The sequence below is a fragment of the Drosophila melanogaster genome, chromosome 3L (assembly GCF_000001215.4).
Source record: "Drosophila melanogaster chromosome 3L".
NCBI lineage: Eukaryota > Metazoa > Arthropoda > Insecta > Diptera > Drosophilidae > Drosophila > Drosophila melanogaster.
In genome coordinates, this window is record NT_037436.4 from 14,071,669 (window position 1) to 14,093,906 (window position 22,238).

At 41.5% G+C, this 22,238-nt stretch overlaps 3 protein-coding genes across 6 annotated transcripts; all 3 read left to right on the plus strand.

Moving 5' to 3' along the window:
- Positions 1 to 223: 223 nt before the first annotated feature.
- Pex1 (Peroxin 1) lies at positions 224 to 4,455 on the plus strand. Its single transcript, NM_143759.3, has 9 exons — positions 224 to 392; positions 467 to 593; positions 714 to 817; positions 1,091 to 1,205; positions 1,264 to 2,850; positions 2,909 to 3,105; positions 3,168 to 3,791; positions 4,042 to 4,145; positions 4,208 to 4,455. Exons 1-9 carry the CDS (start codon positions 300 to 302, stop codon positions 4,275 to 4,277), a joined length of 3,021 nt encoding a protein of 1,006 aa, NP_652016.1. The 5' UTR covers positions 224 to 299; the 3' UTR covers positions 4,278 to 4,455.
- On the plus strand, positions 4,104 to 11,561 carry btl (breathless). Of its 2 annotated transcripts, NM_168577.3 has the most exons (4): positions 4,104 to 4,145; positions 4,208 to 4,380; positions 7,787 to 10,520; positions 10,606 to 11,561. In NM_168577.3, the coding sequence occupies exons 3-4, from the start codon at positions 7,944 to 7,946 to the stop codon at positions 11,185 to 11,187; spliced, it is 3,159 nt and encodes a 1,052-aa protein (NP_729956.1). In that variant the 5' UTR covers positions 4,104 to 4,145; positions 4,208 to 4,380; positions 7,787 to 7,943; the 3' UTR covers positions 11,188 to 11,561. The 2 variants fall into 2 exon arrangements, with proteins under 2 accessions (NP_729956.1, NP_001014583.1); NM_001014583.2 differs by lacking the exons at positions 4,104 to 4,145; positions 4,208 to 4,380 and adding an exon at positions 5,397 to 5,459.
- Positions 11,562 to 11,946: 385 nt separating this feature from the next.
- CG8100 (uncharacterized protein) lies at positions 11,947 to 14,753 on the plus strand. Of its 3 annotated transcripts, none has more exons than NM_001316450.1 (2): positions 11,947 to 12,196; positions 12,296 to 14,753. In NM_001316450.1, exons 1-2 carry the CDS (start codon positions 11,960 to 11,962, stop codon positions 14,003 to 14,005), a joined length of 1,947 nt encoding a protein of 648 aa, NP_001303379.1. In that variant the 5' UTR covers positions 11,947 to 11,959; the 3' UTR covers positions 14,006 to 14,753. The 3 variants fall into 3 exon arrangements, with proteins under 3 accessions (NP_001303379.1, NP_001261825.1, NP_648693.2); NM_001274896.1 differs by having other exon boundaries at positions 12,296 to 14,296; NM_140436.3 differs by having other exon boundaries at positions 12,296 to 14,066.
- Positions 14,754 to 22,238: the final 7,485 nt, after the last annotated feature.

A 22,238-nucleotide genomic window follows, 5' to 3' on the forward strand; every position in this document is an offset into this window, starting at 1 on the left:
AACTATTACAATTTCCTTTTAAATATAGAATAACATTTACTACGAGCTGTAATATTTATTTTATGTCTGTTCTCACGTAAATTTGAAAAACGGTTATGGCAGCGGTCACTGCTGGGAACAGTTGAAAAGGGCCATCTCTAATCAGCTGTCTCACCTGTTGCGCAAGTATCGGCTCAGCTGATGCGCGAGCTCCCATCTCTAATAAAGCAAAAGTAAATTCCGCTGAGAGCAGAAGTTTAGTGCGAAAATGATTTAAACCAGGAAGGAGCGTACTAAATTCACACACGCCCACAACGAGAATGTTCAAACGCACTTTTAAGGTGGTCTATCGGCCCATCAGGAGCAACTTTGTTCTGCTGCCGGATCAGTACTACGGCGTCGTTTCGACCTATGTAAGTGTCTAAAGGTCTTCGCTCCATTCAGATTAGATACGCCAAAGATTAATCCGGTGAACCATTCTGATTAGGACACGGGCTGCCTGAGCTTGCAGTACAATGGTCGGACGCATTACGCCTCCTGGGCGCCACAAAAGGGCGGCGGCGGCATTAAAGACACCGAGATTGGGATCAATGCCAGAGCGGCCAAGGAGATCGGTAAGCCATTACTTAACGGCCGGATGTGCATCGGTTGCCAATGTGCCGTAATATTGGACTCCGGCCATCTGCCCCGTACCTCGTACGCTAGCAGCACCCACTTACCCTTTCTTGCCGTAGGTCTGCACGAGAATGATCTGGTCAAGTGTGCGCTCATCGCTGACGTTCTCAACCTGCGCAGCGTCCACGTTACCCCCGTCTCGTCCAAGGACTGGGAGATCATAGTGAGTGACGGTTTCGCCTGCTTGGCGGCGTGGCCAGCAATCAGCGGTCAGCTTAAAAATAGACAAGTCCGTTTATATCGGATTAGCATTTGGCGCGGGCGTGCGCTTGGTCTTTATTTATACTGCCATTGCTTGGCCGGCATTGCCATTGACCCGCTGAATTGATTGGATTAAATTAACCAATTAATTAACCTTTAATCAGATTTCCCCTTTCTGTAAGGGGCTTAATTCATATACTTGCTTTTATTAATATGAAAACACACGTTTTTGCAGGAACTTAGCACTGAAAAGATATCGGGCAGTGTGCTGGAACAAACTCGCATAGTGAATTCAACGCAGATCCTTATTGTTTGGATTAATAAGTCGATGCAAGTTGCGCTGACAGTGGGTAAATATATGCCATCAACGAAATGTCGTTTGTATTAATTTGGAAACCATTTTGTTAGATCGTCTGAAGCCGCACATGAACTACGGGAGAATAGATCACAATACGGAACTCGTGGTGGCGCCCAATCTGTACAAGGGTCTGACCAATGGAACTTCAAATGGTGTTATAGAGGAAAACACAAAACTCTCCAGAAGTAAAACCACTGCCCAGGTCAAGGATGAGCTGACTGAAAAGTTAACACCGTTGACCCATTCCTCCACGGTGTCCAATGTGAAAAATACTATTCAGCGTAACAAGCGTCAGGATCACATGGAGCGTCTTAAAAAGGACTTGCGCCGCGAAAGCTCGCGTAGCTTCGAATTTCGTGTCATTCGAGGTCTATGGCGGGAGCAGGCCCAGGAGTCGGATGTGTTTGTGAACGGAAAGCATCTGCCTGAGTTCTTTGATCTAGATCTATTCTATTGCATGCACACCGCAGCCGACAAGGATTACTATGTGAGAGTGCGCACAGTAGAAGACGATATTGAGGACGATCTACCAGAAACCATTCATCCATCGATCGAACTAAATGCCAATCTTATGAAGTTGCTGGGTATTAAGGAATTGGAACGAGTGGTTCTAAGACCTAAAACTACCGTAGTTAACTTTGTAGAAAAAATTGAGCTATTTGCCAACAAGAAGACGCACTACAAAATCATGGAGAACGCATTTAAGCGATTTGTGATAGAGAGAACTCAGCACAAGCCGATGCTCTTCAACCAGGAGGAGGTGGTACGGCTGGAGGACGATTTACTGGTTACTGTTGGAATTTTACCAGAACACTTTCGTTATTGCGTGGTGGACGCGCAGTTTCTGAAGGAGTCCAAGATCTACGCAGCAGATCTGGTGCGTCCGGTTGGCGAGATTATTAAGGAGGAGACGCCTCCGACATCGCCACTAAGTGTTCAGGATCTCATCCAGTTACCGGAGTACGATAAGATTGTGGATCAGGTAGTTCAGGAATTGCGAATGAATCTATGCCTCAGTGCTGACAATTCCGTCATGCGTCAGTGCAATGTCCTACTCGCTGGTGCCTCGGGAACGGGTAAAACAGTTCTTGTGGAGCGCATTTTGGACCAGCTGTCACGCAAGCCGGATTATTGTCACTTCGAGTTCTTCCACGGATCGCGAAGCAAAGGCCGCAAGACGGAGTCCATCCAAAAAGATCTTCGCAACATTTTTACCAGCTGCCTGCAGCATGCCCCCGCCATTGTTGTGCTAGAAAACTTGGATGTACTGGCCCACGCTGCTGGAGAGCAGTCCAGTCAGGATGGAGAGTACTACAATCGCATGGCGGATACTGTGTATCAGTTGATTGTTCAGTATACCACCAACAACGCTATTGCAGTAATCGCCACCGTCAACGAGTTGCAGACCCTCAATAAGCGATTGAGCTCACCAAGGGGAAGACATGTCTTCCAGACTGTTGCTCGTCTGCCCAATTTGGAACGAGCAGATCGAGAGATAATTCTTCGAGAGCTGTGCAGCCATATCAATGTGGCCAAGGACCTGGATCTTGTTAAGTTCTCCAACCTCACGGAGGGCTACCGGAAATGTGATCTTGTTCAGTTCGTGGAGCGTGCAATATTTTATGCTTATCGCATAAGTGAGTAGTTTGTAGTGTTAGTAAGCAACTTTATCATGTTAAATTCCCTTTTTTCCAGGCAAGACCCAGCCTCTTCTGACCAATGATCAGCTTATTGAGTCCCTGGAGCACACAAACTCGTACTGCCTGCAGGGCATTCAGAGCAATCAAAGAACTGGCAATGATGCCGATGCCAATGAAATGCGCGTCGAGGAGTTGCCTGGCCTGGAGTCAGTTGTGGGAGTTCTGGAGGAGGTCCTTATGTGGCCATCAAGGGTGAGTTTTAAACGAAATATATGTTTTTTTCTAAAATTTAATAAATCATTAATTTCTTACAGTATCCAACCATTTTTAACGCCTCTCCACTGCGCAACCAGGCCGGAGTACTTCTATATGGGCCACCAGGAACAGGTAAAACCTATCTGGTCTCTCAGTTGGCCACATCGTGGAACCTGCGCATCATTTCCGTCAAGGGTCCTGAGTTGCTCGCCAAATATATTGGTCAAAGCGAGGAAAATGTTCGAAACCTGTTCAATCGAGCTCGCAGTGCCCGACCATGTGTGCTTTTCTTCGACGAGTTTGACAGCTTGGCGCCGAAACGTGGTCACGATTCCACGGGGGTCACCGATCGAGTGGTAAATCAGTTGCTCACAGAACTGGATGGCGTTGAAGGACTGCAGGGAGTTACCGTGATAGCAGCTACCTCCAGACCGGAACTGCTAGATCCCGCGCTTCTTCGATCCGGTCGCATTGATCGCTTGGTGGAGTGTCCTTTGCCGGATGCTCCGGCCAGAGTACGTATATTTGAAGCACTCAGTTCAACACTGAGCCTTGATGAGTGCGTGGACTTCGATTGGTTTGCGGGAAAAACTGCAAACTACACTGGCGCCGATATCCAGAGCATCCTGACCTCGGCGAACATGGCGGCGGTTAAGGAGGCGCTAGCTCAATTCGGACACGAGGTGAGCTGGGAATTATTTTCACCGGAAACAATCTGCTTTATGGGTCATGCAAGCTTTCAACCGTTTCTTTCATGTTTTATTGTTTCTCATCCTGATTTCAAATGTAACTTCTATGTAAAAACTCCTTTACGTGTTTGTCTTTTAAATCAAAAGTGAAATCTATGCTACTTCCTGCAACAATGATTAGTCACGTAGTTCTTAGTCTCTGGCCACAGTATAAAATACCATTTGTTTCTTATTGCTTTCCCAGAAACTGGCAAAGAAAATTTCCTTGAAGCAGAAGCACCTGATTGAGTCGTTCCAAACCACTCGTCCTTCGCTCAGCGCCTCCGATGTGGCCAAATATCACAGAACGTACGTAACAATGTCTTCTTTGTTCTTCTGTTCTTCTTACCTTTTTAATTATCTCTTGGTAGGTATGCTCGCTTTACCAACAAGGAGAAGACTTCTAGGGAGTTTGTAGCCAAGCGTGCGACCTTGGCTTAAAGACAAAGACTTATAAGCTTAGCATTATTATTATTTTAAATTGTTTTTTGCATATTTGTACATCTGGAAAATGGAACATTTTGTTGGAAGACGCAAGTCTTAGGTAGTACATATTTCATAATTTTTCTTGTTGAAAAATAAAAACCAAATTTCTTTTATGATTACTTCGTATAAATCCATATACCACTCCGGAGTGTTAAATTGAAAGAATATTATATTTTAATTATAATGTACATACATGTATAAAAAAGAGAAAGAGATGTTCAAATTTAAGAACTAATATCTTTTCGCATTCTGACCTCGGTAAACATGAGTGCTGTTAAGGGGTGGCTCCTTAACAAATGAAGACATCAGGTGAGTTTGGTTATTAATTCACCGGAAATTGTGTTTAGCTATAACAAGTTTTTGATAGCTAGTTTGGATAGTATGTCCCTCCTTTTCGTATTTCCCAACTGTTTCGCATTTGTTCCCATAGCCCCTAACAAGTGCATCAAAAATGCATTTAACTATTTTTGGGTAGATTACGTGCCCGGCATCTGGATCTGGATTTTGGCCTATGCGGGAGCTAGCTGCTGCCATGCCACATGCAGCAACTGAGATTTTTGGATATCAGTCACGTAACGGATATTTCCTTATTGATATGCGATTACCGCGCATGCGCACGTACTGCACACCACTAAGACAATGGACACATTTTCTTTTGCATAAATTAAGCCGCCAAGCAAACAAACAGGGAGGGAACCCGAAGGCCAGATAATAAAGAATTTCAACGAGTCGAAGCCACCGCAAACATGCTTAGAATAAAACCAACAAGAACCTAGCAGAAGCAGCAGCAGCAAACCAGCAATAAAAAGAAAGGAAACCGCTCAGGAAAACTACCAGCGAAAACAATTGCAACATGCGGGAGGGAGACCACCTCGATCAGGTAGCCGTCCGAACCCATACCATCCCATCCGAAGACCCTGTGCCCAGGATCCTAGCAAACATTATCGCAGGGAACCACAGATATCCACTCGTTTCGTATCGTATTGGATCGTATTGGATCGGTTCGGTTCGATCGGCACGTTCGGATCGTTCGTATCGTACCGCGTAAAAGTTTCTTCCGTTTCGATCGTTACTTTCAGTTGTTTGCGCACATTCAAGCCAATCGGTTGGCTCCTTCCACAAACTTTACGGATTACGGTTAGTGCAACGGAAGTGAACCCCCCCCCCCCCCCCCCGCCCAACACCAGCTACCCATCACATATTTCTTTTCATTTATGCCTGGTAAAGGGAAATAAAAGTTGGCAACGAAGCGGAAATGCAAGGCGCCTTCCGCTGCCCTCTTGCCGAGTCTTAAGATTTTTATACAAGCCCCAACCGCGATTGACAGCCGAATAAACATAGTGACAATGTTTTTTGCAATCTTATTTGCCTTCTCCGGCTCCTCGAAAATAAAAGACAAAGAACGTGATTTTTTTGGTCAAAGATTTGGGGTTGTGGCATGGCAGAAAAGAATTGTGTTCCCACTGCGAACTGACAAGCAGCAGTGAAACCAAAATAAAGCAAAAAATAATTTAAGAGTGAATTGTTCCAGCAGTAAAATAAATACAAATCTTTCCAAGTGCAGCCAAAAGATCATAAACCACAGATAAATAAAAACAAAAAGTCTGCAAAGTAACCAAATGTTAAAAATAAAATTTTAATTGAGACAAAGAAACGTGATAAAACTGATTCATACATAATTAAATAAACACCAATGAAATAAATAAGAAAATAAAATTAAAGTGATGTCAATTGTATGAATGAATAATTTATGTCTTGATCCAAACATTCCTTTTACATTAAGTCAATGTTTGCAGAAAGAAAACTGAATGGGGAGTTAATACCCAGGGTTCCAAATAAAGAACTTATTCTATTCTCGATATAGCTGATTGACCAAGTTGAAATATCAAATCGTTCATGCATTAGATTTATACGCTCGATAATAATTCACAAGATAAAAAGGTGTGAGCTAAACGGTTTTGGCCATGTGCGCTTGTGGCTTAAAATCGAATCGAATAATATTGAATGAATGACAAACTGAGAAAAAAATTAAATAAAAATAGCAATAATACATACTTCAAATACAGCGATCGACTCGTATTTGGCAACAAATGAGAAAAAAAGGAATTGAATAAATTAAAACCTGCGACGCGTGTGCATACATACATAAATCGGGCCTGAAGTCAAACGGCTAGCGGCTAGCGGCAATATCGGCTAAAACAACAACAACAATTACTGGCAGCACTAGCACCATATTAACAACAACAATGACAATCGCAACGGTTGTCCCAAGCCTTACAAACAATAAAATACTTTTCATTAAACAGCACAGTGGTCAAAACGATTTTATAAAAGTTAAAAATATTTTAATTTTCTGATAGAAAAAATAGTCGAACTATGCTATGCCCCCATTATTATCAATATTTTCTAAACTTCGTTTAAAACTTTACATTTTGTACAAAGCTTACATTCGCAGACAACAAGTTTGGGAATTTACCCTATCATCATTAATCATTGAACTAAAAATTGTTTATTTTTATTTGGCAAACATTTGACGAACCCAAGTAGATGGAATACCCACTGTCCTATACCCTTTACGTGATTATACTAAAAATTAATTTTGAAATAATTATCTGCTATTAGGATTTTCGAGCAGTGTTATTCAGTGTTTAAAGCATAACTTTATTATAAATATACCTTTTAATTGATTAAAATGCTGAGCTCATATTGCACAGAGAATTTGAATGTTAATTAGTTGCTATTTCAGATTGTGGCAAATCATTTAGGTATTTCTCGATTTGTTGTTGCAATTCTCTAGCACCTTGTCTGTTTGTTTTGTAAGTGCAAGTATAGTACTTGGGGAATAACTGAAAAGTGTGACACCACTGTAACAACTGATTTCAACAAATAGCTAAGTGATTTTCTAACTGTTCGGCATTTAGTTGAATGGAAATCGAGGAGCGCAGGCCGCAGCAACAAAAGCATTTGGCGAACGTCGAATATAGACAAGTTATAATGGAGATCCCCTTCGGTAGTGGGTGGCGACGAGTGTGTCCGGCAATTCGGTGGCTTCGACCACGTCTTCCAGCTCATTACGAAGGCAGGGCACACAGTTTTCGTTTGTTTCAGTTGCTTCTCCTTTGGATTTTTGCATATCGGTGCGGACAGACTTGACTTGGCTGTGTGCCGTGTTGGCAATAAAATATTAAACAATAATAATAAATAAATAAAATGACACAGATCGGGAACTAAGGGAGGGGCAAAAAGTGAAGCGGAGATTTGGCAATATTTATTGATCCACTTATACAGCTGCGGTCAAAAGAATAGTGGCACAATAGTGGTATTCAAGTAACGAATAGCTAATAATATTTGCATTCATAACTTCTTAAATTTAGTTAAATTAAACAAAATTCCAAAGTGTTATTTTTAAAGTATAATATATCAATCAATGCCATGTAATTCATATATTTAATCCTTTCCTTTAGCTGGAGAACGCTCGATTTGAAATCGAGGAACTCGAATGAAGATACCCACAGGAAGTGATATTATTTCGACCGCAACTGTAACCCATATGTACACGATCGTGCCCATCCAGATACGAGATCTTGGTGGCTGTTGAACTCAAGAGAATCCACTTGAATCATGGCAAAAGTGCCGATCACGCTGGTGATGATCATTGCGATCGTCTCTGCCGCTGCGGACCTGGGATGCGATTATGGCCATCATCGTTGCTACATCGATGTGACTGTGGAAAACAGTCCCCGCCAGCGCCATCTGCTCTCCGACATGGACATCACGCTGCAGTGCGTCCGACCCATGGCCAAATGGTTCTATGAGGATAAGTTTCAACTGAGGGCTACCCTTTTGCGACTTGAACGAGCACAGTCCGGAAATTCTGGAAACTACGGCTGCCTGGATAGTCAGAACAGATGGTACAATATTTCCCTTGTTGTTGGCCATAAGGAACCAGTTGGCAATGATATCGCCAGCTTTGTCAAGTTGGAAGATGCACCGGCCCTCCCGGAGTCAGATCTCTTTTTTCAGCCCCTGAATGAGAGTCGATCCCTGAAGTTGCTGCAACCCCTACCCAAAACCGTACAACGGACCGCAGGTGGCCTTTTTCAGTTGAACTGCAGTCCCATGGATCCGGATGCAAAGGGTGTTAATATATCCTGGCTGCACAATGATACTCAAATCCTTGGTGGACGTGGACGCATTAAGCTTAAAAGGTGGTCATTAACAGTGGGGCAACTGCAGCCGGAGGATGCTGGAAGCTATCACTGTGAGCTGTGCGTGGAACAGGACTGCCAAAGGAGTAATCCGACCCAATTGGAGGTGATAAGCAGAAAGCACACGGTGCCCATGCTAAAGCCCGGATATCCCCGCAATACCAGCATTGCCCTCGGGGACAATGTGAGCATTGAATGCCTACTTGAGGACTCTGCCCTGGAGCCGAAGATCACGTGGCTACATAAGGGGAATGCGGACAACATCGATGACCTCTTGCAGCGTTTAAGAGAGCAGTCCCAGCTACCTGTGGATGTTACCCGATTGATTACCCGAATGGATGAACCGCAGGTACTTCGTCTTGGAAATGTCCTGATGGAGGATGGCGGATGGTACATATGCATAGCCGAGAACCAGGTTGGACGCACTGTGGCCGCCTCCTATGTGGATCTTTACAGTCCCTCAGATACTACCACAGTTCGCACGACCACTACTACCACCGTGGCCAGCCCAATACCCACTGCATCCACCGGAGAGGACAACGATGACGACGTGGAAAATCCAGCAGCGGAAGCATCAGGCGGCGTTGGTCCACCTGTGTTCAGAAAAGAGCTGAAACGATTACAGCACTCATTATCGGGAAATACTGTCAATCTAGCCTGTCCAGTGTACGGCAAAGCGAACATCACCTGGACGAAGGACAAGAAGCCGCTAAACCGTGAACTCGGCGTCTATGTGCAAAAGAACTGGACACTCCGCTTCGTGGAGGCCACCAGCGAGGATTCTGGACTATACAACTGTAAGGTGTGCAATGCGTGGGGCTGCATCCAGTTTGACTTCAGTGTCCAAATAAACGATCGCACGAGATCCGCACCAATAATCGTGGTGCCGCAAAATCAGACGGTGAAAGTCAATGGCAGCTTGGTGATGAAGTGCACCGTCTACTCTGATCTGCATCCAACAGTCAGCTGGAAAAGGGTTGTCCTCAAGAATGCCTCCTTGGACGGCCTTAAGTCTGTGGAAATCCAGAATCTCAACTTCACCGTGACGAATGACTCCGTAGTTTTAACGCTTCGTAATGTGACCTTTGACCAGGAGGGCTGGTACACCTGTTTGGCCTCAAGTGGTCTGGGAAGGAGTAACTCCAGTGTGTACCTTAGGGTAGTGAGTCCTCTGCCACCTTTGGAGATCTACGCCCTGCTGCACGCCCATCCTCTCGGATTCACCTTGGCCGCTATTACGATAGTGGCTTTGTTCCTTTTGGGCAGTGCTTTCATAACGTTCATGCTGCGTCGGCTGAGGAGGGAGAAGCTCCTGAAGCTCCGCATCGAAACGGTTCATCAGTGGACTAAAAAGGTGATCATATACCGACCGGGTGGAGAAGAAGGAAGTGGCTGCAGCTCCGGCGATCTTCAGATGCCAGTGATAAGGATCGAGAAGCAGAGAACAACCGTTTCCACAACGGGAACTGGCGGTACTGATCCCGCCCAGGGCTTTAATGAGTATGAGTTCCCGCTGGACTCAAACTGGGAGATTCCCAGGCAGCAGCTTAGCTTGGGCTCCATTTTGGGTGAGGGCGCCTTTGGACGCGTAGTGATGGCGGAGGCGGAGGGGCTTCCCAGGAGTCCACAACTGGCCGAAACCATCGTGGCCGTCAAGATGGTCAAGGAGGAGCACACGGATACGGACATGGCCAGTTTGGTGCGTGAAATGGAGGTGATGAAAATGATTGGCAAGCACATAAACATCATCAATCTGCTAGGCTGCTGCAGCCAGGGCGGTCCTCTGTGGGTGATCGTGGAGTATGCTCCACACGGAAACCTCAAGGACTTCCTCAAGCAGAATCGACCTGGTGCTCCACAGCGACGGAGTGACAGTGATGGCTATCTAGATGACAAGCCACTGATTTCCACTCAACATCTTGGCGAAAAGGAGCTCACCAAGTTTGCATTTCAAATCGCTCGAGGAATGGAGTACCTTGCTTCAAGACGGGTAAGTTCATCCAAGAATGTCTGGCTTTTAAAACCTCCCCTCCCAGAACTATGTATAAAGATACTTATAACTCTTACTCTTTCAGTGCATTCATCGCGATCTGGCTGCCCGTAATGTCCTTGTAAGCGATGGATACGTTATGAAGATCGCCGATTTTGGTCTGGCGAGGGATATCCAAGATACGGAGTACTACCGAAAAAATACCAATGGACGGTTGCCCATTAAGTGGATGGCGCCCGAGTCGCTGCAGGAGAAGAAGTACGACTCACAGAGCGACGTCTGGAGCTATGGTGTTCTGCTGTGGGAGATCATGACCTACGGGGATCAACCATACCCGCACATACTGTCTGCCGAGGAGCTCTACAGCTACCTGATTACGGGTCAGCGCATGGAGAAACCGGCCAAGTGCTCCCTGAACATCTACGTGGTAATGCGACAGTGCTGGCACTTTGAGTCCTGTGCACGACCCACGTTCGCGGAGCTGGTAGAGAGTTTCGATGGGATCCTGCAGCAGGCTAGTAGCAATCCAAACGATGCCTATCTGGACCTTTCGATGCCGATGCTGGAGACGCCGCCCTCATCGGGGGATGAGGATGATGGCTCCGACACCGAAACATTCCGGGAAACGTCCCCGCTTAGATATCAGTACACCTATAAGTTTAATTAGTTCGTAGTATAAGGAGACCAAAAAGAATTCCAACGAGTCAATCAGATCCCATCGAAGCATCGCCAACCATCATCTCATCCCAGAAAGTGCCAAAGAAAAGATCGCAGAAGCAGAAACATCAGAACAAGTTTTTCAAGCTCTAAACTTCGCATTGTTTGAATTGGTGTATTTAATAAATAATAAATAATAAATCCGATATCAGATATCCAATGCTACACGATTTTGGCTTAATCACAAAGACTTAACTTGCACTTAGCAATCTCATTCTTTAGTTTTACAAAGTTCATATGTATCTTTGTATATCTACAATGTTTTGTTCTGGGTCTTTGGGCTACATTTATTTCATAGTGTTTCTTGTTGAACCAATAAAAACGAATTTGTTTTACTGTAACTAAGAATTTTGATCACCACAAATAATGCTCACTTTCTCCCAAGAACCGCTCATAATCAACCGCAGCGATAACCAAGTTCAGTGTGTTTTATATGAAAAGAAAACAAGAGAGCAAGCTAGCTGTGGCAATTCCAAGCTTATATACCCTTGCAGTAATTCTATATTTATACGAAAAAGAAGACTTTATGATAAAAAAGCACGGATCTATGATATCTTTTCTTATTACCGGGAATATATAGAAGTTTTTAAGAAAAGTGGCAGGCATTTATATACTAGTTTACGTGGAAATCAATGCTCCCTTAGTAAGGGTATGAAACAAAACAATCGCATTTAAGAATATATGCAGAAGTCAGTTCATGTCATCGATCAGTCTGCGTCAAAATGTTAAGATTAACGTTTGTGTGCCTTTGTTTTCTCGTTCTTCAAAATAGAACAGAAAGTTTTGGCAGTCCTTGGAAGTATTTCGGATCATCAAATGTAGAAGTGAATTATAATCAAAGGCAAGATCGTCAGTATTTTCTCCTGAATTTGCTCATTCAAGTCCACAAACCTTTGCTTCACGAGGAACTCATTACAATGGGGAGCCAACTTAACGATGATCCTGACAGCTATAAGGAAGTAAGTTTCAAGAAATAAAATAATATTATTTGTTGATTGATATAATATATTGTAGTATATACAATATAGAAAATATATAGTAATAATTTTCTCTCACAGGGCACCTGGAGATATATAAAAGATTTTCGAGAGCGAGTGCATCAGAATCGAGTTCCGGGTCCGTTTGTCATTTTAAATCAGCTCGATGAGGAAATGCCCCTGAATTTGTTGGGAATCTATCGTTTTTTGACCATGGCTGTGGATTGGACATCCTTCCAGCGAAATGCTTGCTTTGCCAGGATACACTTTCATCCTCTGCTATTTGTAAACGCCCTTCAAATGGCAGTGGAGGAAAGGGAGGACACCAAAGACCTTCGGATGCCAGCCATGTATGAGGTGCTGCCTCAGCTGTATTTCGAAAAGGAGGTAATCCTGACGGCACAGGAAGTGACTTGGAACCAATTGAGCCCCATTAGGTTGGTGACACCGAAACGAAGATGGATTGATATCCTTTTGGGATATCGAAACCCCAAGCAACCTTGGATGGAAGAGGAACCTATTCCAACCGATCCTCTGATCATTGATAATGCACGAAAAGTGGCTTATCTGAGCCTAGACTTGGAACTGAACTCACACTGGAACAGTCTGATAACTCGTCTGATTATTTCCATTGAAGAAGGAAAGGAAAAGACGAATGAACCTATTATTATAGATGGCGATCGGCTGGTAGCATTTCGTGGTTCCTTCGATGAAGTCAACTTTAAAAAACATTTGGCGTTGGGATCTCATTTTCATAACACGAAATTATATTTATACAATCTGCATCAGTTTGTGGCTGCTTTGTCTATGGAAGATTTGGCAACAGGGCAAAAATCTACGGAACTTATCTATCCGCCGCTGATGACAACCGGTGGTGTACCCTACAAAGGAACATCCTTGAATATCGAAGCTGTCAGAGGTATCATAGACTTGACAATAGATGGCCTAAAGGATAAAATCGAAATGGCTGTAAAACATAATAACCATGCTATGGATAATTTATCTATAGCGGGTGGAATAATAGGTAATAACTACCTTCATATATGTCGCCAATTAAACCTGGCTGTCAATGGACAGGGAATAAATCAACCTAGTATGTTGGGCTCGGCTACGTCCAATCTTAGAGATCCCATCTACCGCTCGCTCTTATTTCGGATATATGATTTGCTGAAGAGTTACGAAAATGAGAATATATTTCCAGATGTAGGAGGTAGAGAGACCCCAAAAATAGTTGATATTCAAGTTAGTCGCCTGGTGACCTTCGAAGAAACCATGACCACGGATCTCATCAATCTAATTGACCAGCAACTGCTTTTGTCACATCGCAATAATTTACAATTCCTGCGTCGTAATCTTGTGGCAAGACAACATCGTCTTAATCATGATCCATTTAGTATTGGCCTGGATATAGTTGCTCCAGAGAACCTGGTCGTTGAGGCGAGGATGTATTTAAGTCTACCGAATCAATTGAGACTGCGTTTACATCTGGATAGCTTTAAGTGTTCCCTAAAAAGGGGCTTAAATCACTTCGAACGCCAATTCCCAACAGCCATTTCCAAACCCACTCTAAGTGAGCTTTATGAGGCCGACTACGCATCAACAGATGTGACCACTTCCAACCGATTCCCGCCACATCTTCAGTTACCGAGGGGAACTGGAGACGGACTCAAATTGCAATTACTCGTAGAACTTAGCGAATGGAATGGCCTGGAGTCGCATTTCGATGGGGCGTCTGTCACGGTCCTGGCCAAAACCCTGAAGGATGTGATAATCTTTCATAACCAGGCCTAAAACTATTATGCGATAATGTATGCTAAGTGCCTAAACTTCTTAATTGAATGCTCGCTAGTTGAAACACATGCGTTTCAATGGGGGAATGGGTTCCATATCAATATTGTTTTCAAAGCACGCACACAAACGGAATTAAAGTGGTGGGCCTGAAAATTTCATTTTGTCTTAAATGTTAATTTAAATTCGAATTTCTCAAGGAATATACATTTTAATTTTTGGTATAATAATAAACGAAATGATACTAAAAAAGCTAATCAATTAGTTATTGATCACCATGTATTTTATTATTCCAATTCCATAAATCGAAGTTCGATTACTTCATTAAGAGGTAATATATATATTTAACTTTCCTACTTCGTCACAGATAATTTTCTTGGCAAACACAAGCACACAGATTTTTAGTATCCTTTCTGTGGAAAATCAAATAAATGACTGACAAAATGGAACACAAAATGGAATGGGAATCCTGCCGCCCCAAAACACAAACTTGAAAACGAAGGAAAACGGTTTATTATACGAATGCGATGACAACAAAAAGGCATAATAGTAAAATTAAATGTGTCTATTATGCCAGGCCAATACAATGCATACATAAAACCACACTCAAACCTAGCAAAACCGAGAGCTATACAATCTCAAATACACTAAGAAAAATTGCAATGCAAAATAAACTAGTTTTATTTAAATGTTAAGCGTTCTTTAGCATATCAAAGGAACTCATACTGAAAATCTCGAATGACAGAACTCTAAATAATAAATAAGTTCATTTACTTAAATTTAGTTATTTAAAACGGAACACTGAAACTGAACTATGCTTACCCTTGGGGAAAATATCTTAAACATTACAGTTTAATCCAAATCTTAAAAAAAGGAATTATGGTGTTTGCATAACTAATTTTTTTTCAGTGCATGCGATGGCAACATTTGGCAGGCAAGAAACGTTTAAGGAAGGATGTGTTGCTTAGACGGGTGCGAAGTGTTTGAAGTGGTGGAGGATGTGGATGTGGAAGTGGATGTGGCTGGTTTGTCACTGGCACATTCGCATAAAAACAAATGCACACAATACGACCACCAACAATCCCATTCAATTCCCCTAACAAAAAGCAGAGAAAAGAGAGACAGGAATCGTCATCAAGGAGAAGAAGTCGTCATCTGTGGGTCCAGGCCGGGAAATGGAGTCCTGGGCGTGTTTGTTCCTAGATAAGCGCAGTAATATGCACGTATTTTACGCCAACTTACACACAGCCCCGCCCACCGAATCACCCCACCCAAACCAACTCAACCCAACCACCACCTCCACCATTTCGCGACGAAGTTTCTAAGAATGCGCAAATTTAAATGCGAATTGTTTTCACTTTGTAGCCAGCAACGTTTTGCCTAATTGACTTTGTGTGTGAGTACGAGATTTTTTTTCAACCCATAGCTCCAAAAATATAATAAACGAAAAAAAAAAGATTATCTGAATAGACGACAATCAGCATTCGTTTTTCCTTGGCCTTTCTTTTCATTCTGTTAGCGCCTAATTTGTCTGTGGTTTATAAGGAAAAAAAAAAACGAAATCCTCTTTCCAAAATCCCCGCAATTAAAAAAAAACGAAAAGTTGTTTCACACTTTGGGGCTTATTAATTTTTCAATTGTTGGGACTAAATTGGGTTCTGGGGTTTTGGGGATAAAGCTTAGTTGAATGCTTTTGAATCTTTTCTGACCCCACAAGGGTGGATATTAAAATGTATTTATAAAATTTTGTCTTCTTATTTAAGGTTCCTAAGATACAAATTTTTTTTTTAGTTTCTTTTCCATAGCAATGCTTCTTTCTTTAAATATATTACATATATATGATATAGAATTTGTCATTAGTGTATTATGTTAATTATGTAAGCAATATTTTTTGAAGCAAGCACCTTATGGCATTTATTAACATTTCTCCTGCTATGAAAGTGAAATTCAACTTTAAGGCATTTTCATGATAGGCATCTCCATGCTGACCATTTCCATTCTTCTGGGATTCCTCGGGTATTGTATTTCATTTCCGTTTGCTTTATTATTTGTGGCTGTGCGACTTGTGACTCCAATTCCGATTCCAGTGGATGTTCACGCCCCCATTCTGTTGTTGTGTCCGCTGCCCCCTTTTTTTTATAACACCATCACCGTCTTGGCCTTCATTCCTTGGCGTTTTGTAGAGTGGTCGAGGTGGAGCACAAGAACAACGTCAACGACGATGGCAACTTCCTGCTATCGTGCTAATTTCCGTTCCTTTATCTTGACACAATGATGCGCATTAAAAGCACGTTGGGGATGGGGGCTTTGGCCAAGGGAGGACCAACTTCATAGCTAAGGGCGGTTTACGTACATATATAGGGAAAGAAGTGCGGGACATACCCCAAATCAGATGCAGCTCTAGCTATGACCGCTGCGCTTTATTTCCGCCCCATTCTAAGTGGGGATGTACTTGGCAAAGAATATATGGGGTTGTCACATACTGACGGAAAAAAATAATCTTTGTATAAAGAAATATAATTCAATATTGTCGAATATGTTTTAATTTTATGTTTAAGTCCAATCATCTTTAAATAAAAAGAATTTCAATTGAAAATAACAAGAAATTAAGTATTAATGTACTATAAATAAGTCGTGTTTCATACATTTCTGAACTGATAGCAAACACGCACAGTATTGTTATCAATTAAATCAAATTTTGTATATACATTATCCAAAATAACCCCCTAAAAAGCTTTTCCCCCACATATTTGTGTGTGTGGCTATATTAGCCGCCATTTTTGTTTTGGCTTTGTCAACTCCACTCAATATTAAGACCCCAAATGAAGGAGCCATTCGAATTGGACTGATAGACCCCATTTTTGGGGTGACTTTAGTAGGTCCTCAGCTCTCTCCCCTTCTCTTTCCACGACTTTCTGTCCCATTCTATGGCTCTGCAGGAGGACAAAAATTTGCATTCAGCAACATGAAGAAAATATTGATAAATGCCCGCCATTAAACGCGATTAACAATTTGAATTATGTGGCAAAGCCAAATTTTATTGCCAACACAAACAGCGACAACAAAAATTCTATGGCCAAACAAATGGCATCATTATTAAAGTATATGTATGTGTATGTATGTATATGTGCATATATGCCTACACCGAACTTAATTTCCATGAGTAGACGCGTATTTAAAACAACATTTTGGTTGATTTGTATTCCTTTTTTTTTTTGTTTAGATAGGCACGTTCAAAATTCGTGAATGCAATTTCGCGGCAGCGAAAATGATTGGCAATTGTTTGGGTTACCATTCATTCAGTTCCACTTCGCGGCAACAAAAGCCTTTGGTGACTTAATGCAATTTTAGTCTAAACAGTTGCCATCAAAATTTTCAATGAATTGCATCAATTGCCGGTCCATTGTTGGCCTTCCCTCAATACGAATATTTTTTTTACCACCGCCCTTCTTGTTGCTCTGTTTGCAATCGAGTGGGCGTGGCGCATTGCACACGACCAAATAGAGTGGGCGTTGGGTGGTTGGGCGGCTTGGGTAATAAAATAATTGCAGCGCACGTGTCAAAAATATTCAAAAAGGCTTAAGAGGGATTGTACTCGGTAGCGGGTTTTCGGTGGAGGGATTTTCTGGTCCTGCATTGCAGCATGAAATGGTTTTCCTTTCTGTGAACCGTTCATATTTGTATTATTTCTTTTCCTTTTTTTTCTATGTTTTGTCCAACTGATTGCATAAATTGTTGTGGAATTTTATCAAGTTGATGGACAAGTCCTTTCATAAAGGGTGAGTGCGCCGTTGGGTGAGTGTGGATAGATGGTCAGGCTTTTTGGCCACAAGTTGAATTTTGCGGTGAAAGTGTATTGCTTAAACAAAGGACTAGGAAATATTCGTTTATATTTTTGTACTATCCCTTTTACTTACAAATTATATATTATTAGGTAAAAAAATATTGATTTCATTTTAGATTAAGCTCATAAATTAAACAAATTATTTATTATTATTATATAAGGTGACTGCTGAGCCAGTGACTATTTAATGCTTATCTCTAATTACCCTGAAATTACAGCAAAGAGTATACAATCTGCGTATATAGGAAAAAACAACAAGATAGTGCCTTTTTTTGTGTGCGTGTCGACGGCTTGGAATTTGTTTTGATTTGCAACAAATTTGCTTCAGCATTGTGAGTATTTCTGTGTCTCTGGCCAGAGCGTTTTATTGCTTTTTACTGTCGCCTCTGGGTTCCAGCAAAACTGGGGTGGTAAGATATAGGGGATAAGGCAGAGCGGATTGGCCGGGTTGGGGTGTCCTCGGGCCGGGCATTGTTTACATTGTTGTGGTGTGAATAGCAAATAAGCCGCAACCAATTCGTGGCAAATCCCATTTTTATAGCATACTTTGCCGCATCTCTATTTACCACTAACGTCGCGTGAAGCCCTCAAATAAATTCATTCTAATTGCAGCGTACATAGCGAACGCAGCAAAAATGGTTTTTCCACATTTTCACACCTCATTAGTTGGCCAAATCGCAGCCAGCTGGTCTGGGCAAAAAAAGTACACGTAATGTATAAAAAGTAACCATTTATAGAAATTCTGGGTAAAATGCATTTACCGCTGCAATCTGTGGCCACAAAATCAATTTGCGTTTAAAATATATCCAAACGATAAGGAAAATGGAAAAGTGCGGGAATAGAAATTAAATGGCTTTCGTGTCTGTGGCTGCAAATTGATTGATTTTGCTGTGACAGCAACCAGTAATTGAAAATATTTTGCGTTAACTATTAGTTTGCCATTGGAACATGTCACGTCAAAGTGGGAATATAGCTCTTCCCAAATCAGGCTCCATACCTGTGTCCGTATCCCTTCCGGTTCTCGTAATCTCTCCACCATCTCACAGGATCCGGATCTTCCTGTTATGCTACGATAGAATTGATTGTTGAGTTACGAACACTGGCTACCGTACAATATAACAACTATATGTTAGGATATTTAATATATTTAAGATATTTAAAATTATAGTTGAAAATTGTAGTTCTACTTACTATATTAACTTATTCGTTTTAAGTCAGATTTTTTTTTAATTCTGAAGTGAATAGGGATTATTAGCATTCTTAAATGATATAATAAAAGAAAAAAGAGATATATATTTCGTATTGAATATGTTTTGTCTTCAAAGATTTGTGAACAACCTTGCTACCCTAGATTCTGGTGGGTATTAAAATGTCCTGTGCGCTTCTGTGTAAACATTTTTTTAATCCCACTTGAAGGAAAGCCTCCAGTAAGAACTCCTTTCCCTTCTGCGTTTATCAACCAATGCGCCAAAGCGTGTCAGTTAAGATGGAATATAGTGGGTGAGCAGGGGGTCTTAAAATGTTGAGGTGGGTGTCTTTCAATCATACAAAAGCCGGCGAAGAGAAAAAATCCTTTTGACAATGCAACGCATGACGGTATTTTCTTTTCGACGGTCTCACGTTTTTTTTTTCCTCCATCATTTTAATTCACAAGCAAATTGAATAGACCAGTGAGAGCGAGAAGAATACAAGACGATTGCCACGTAGCTATAGATCTCACCTATACAGAATAGACGTTTATATTCAGAATACATTTTTCAGAAGCAATTGGCATTGCTATCCTTCGCAGCGGCGTAGGCGAAGTTTCTGTAAAGGGGAAGACTTAAAAGCATTGTATACGGAAATAGAGTGTATATGACTTTTAAGCTTATATTCAATTCTCGACGAGAGTAGAAAATAACTGTGGTACTTTGAATGATGCAAATGATTGAATGATAAAAAGAATACTTGTATATATTAAAGTTAAAAATAATATAACAAATTAACCCCACAGCCCCAAAAACCTCCATCTATGCCACTGACAGTACCACGCCCCCTTTCACGCCCTGCTCCATTAGCCTTTGTGTGTGTTTTGGTTGTCGCGCGTATATCACATTTCCGTTTGTTAGCAATTTTTTGTCGTGTACATCTGCATGAATAGCGAAAAGTTTTCTGCTCAACTTGATAGCCTCCCAACCAGCGGCAGCGTGTAAAAATGTTTATTGTACATTTTCCAATGCCTTGATTTTGGAGTGGGAACGAAGGGTTTTGGTCCAAGTTGATTTGGAAACAGCTCACGCCTTCTTTCCGTCCAATATTTTCCACACGTCCACCCAGAAAAGGTGGCCAAAGAAAAAAAAGCCTAAAAATGATTTGCCCCACAGCCGACGGGTGGTTTTCTAAATATTTTGTATAGTCAACAAAGGGTTGAGACTGATGTCTTTTTAATTTGCGATTTTTCACTTGTATCCTTTTGATTAAGTTTAGGCTGGTGTTTAATTTTGTTGCTATTCTATTAGAACCAAAATAATAATTATTATGCTTTAATATTTCATTTAAGTACTTTACATTTTACTTTTTTCTTATATATATGTAAAATAGAAGTACCTTCTTCCTTACAAATTATCAGTAATGGCACAAAACCCTTCACTTTTCCATTCTTCGCAACTACCAAAAAAGGGTCGTTCAGTTAATTCCACTCACAACTGAAGCGAAATTTGTTTAGTTTGTTCGAGGCTTCTTGCCTTTTTGCACTAGAGAGCTCAACTAACTGCGAAATTGTTTGGCAACCACAAAAAGAACTGTCAGAGAAAGGACCATCAGAGAGAACACGGCACAGATAAGACCGCCAACTTGTTTGCTTAATAAATAAACTTTATATTCATAACTGAAAAAGTTTCGCAACATGCCCCGTGCCACTTCCCGCGGCGAAACAAACGTGGCCGCTAATTTGCGTGCCACAAACTTTTGCCGCTGAATAGTATGCTATGAAATTTGGCAAATATCTCGGTATGAGTTCGTGGGCGCGGCAAAACTACGCGCCGGCATTTCCGTTGCCAGAGCGCCAAGGCAGAACATAAATTATACGAGCGTTTCCGCCTCAAAAGCACTCAGCCGAAATCAGAATGGTTTGGTGAAAGTGAGAAGCATTTTATACAATTTTTTAATTAAAACAAGATCTCTGAAGAGATGTACTTTCTAGAAGTATATCATGTCATTACGTTCATTTACTTATATATTTGATTTTTGTTTTTGGTATAAACTGGTAATTTAGGAAACTAACAATCAGTTTTTATGAGTATTAATTTTGTAATGTTACCTAAACTGTACTTTGCAAGCATATTTATTAAATTATAAAACTAAACAAATGTGGTAAATTGTGTAACTAATTATGAAGTAATACTTCTTATTTCAAATCTTTAAAATATATTTTAAAGTGTTCTTTTCGGGATGTTCTTAAGACGCTATCTGCACCGCTGCAAAGGGGCGCTCGCTAATCACAAAAGTTTTCGCCTTTCAGCTACCTTCAATTCGGACTTGGGAATGGGAGGAAAAGGGCATGAACCGATAAACTTACGGGTTAAATAGCCTTTGGCCCCAAACAGCCTCTGTCTGATTAACAAGACATAATTACTTTCGCATTAGGCGGCTGCCTAATAGCTCGTGTAATGCCCCAACTCTCTGGAGCCCCTAATCAGCTCATCAGACACAACAAACTAAAGAAAACAAGATTTTAAATTTCAAATTACAAAATACAAAAAAGGCACATCAACAACAGCGGTGGCAGCAAAATAAAATGGAATGAACGGCGAACCCACTCGAAGATAATGAAAGTGCATTGAGGCGGTAAAAGTCGGGGAAACAGTATCAGGTCGAGTGCGAACATTTTTCCATTATGCAACGTGCCACATTCTTTGCCAAGAACAAGGCGAGAAACTAAGAAGTGATCGACTAAGTTGTAGCTCTTTTTCAAATTGAAAACTTAGAACCATAGACGCGAAAGTAATAATAATAATAATTTCGGTAATAATTTCGAAAAAACTTATCGAGTATGTAAGTTTTGCAGCTAAGATACCACAATTTCACTTTGTTGATGAAAGCGGAACTTGTGTGGAACGAATACAAAACCTAAAAAATATATTAGATAAATTTAACAATTTTATAATAATAATAGCAATATATATTATATTGTATTAGGTTTCAGTGCTACCCTTGTAGTATTCAGATGCCACAGGGTATCACCTCAGGTGTGAGGACAGGGCAACCTGGAAAAATGCAACGTTTAACTGCCTGCGGTGAAATGTCTACCGTTCTTTGGTTGGTCGACTTCCCAGCTGCCCCCATATCCCCAATCCCCAGGATTCGCTTCTAGATCCGGGCGTGATGGGAAAACGCTTCTATAGCGGACCAAAT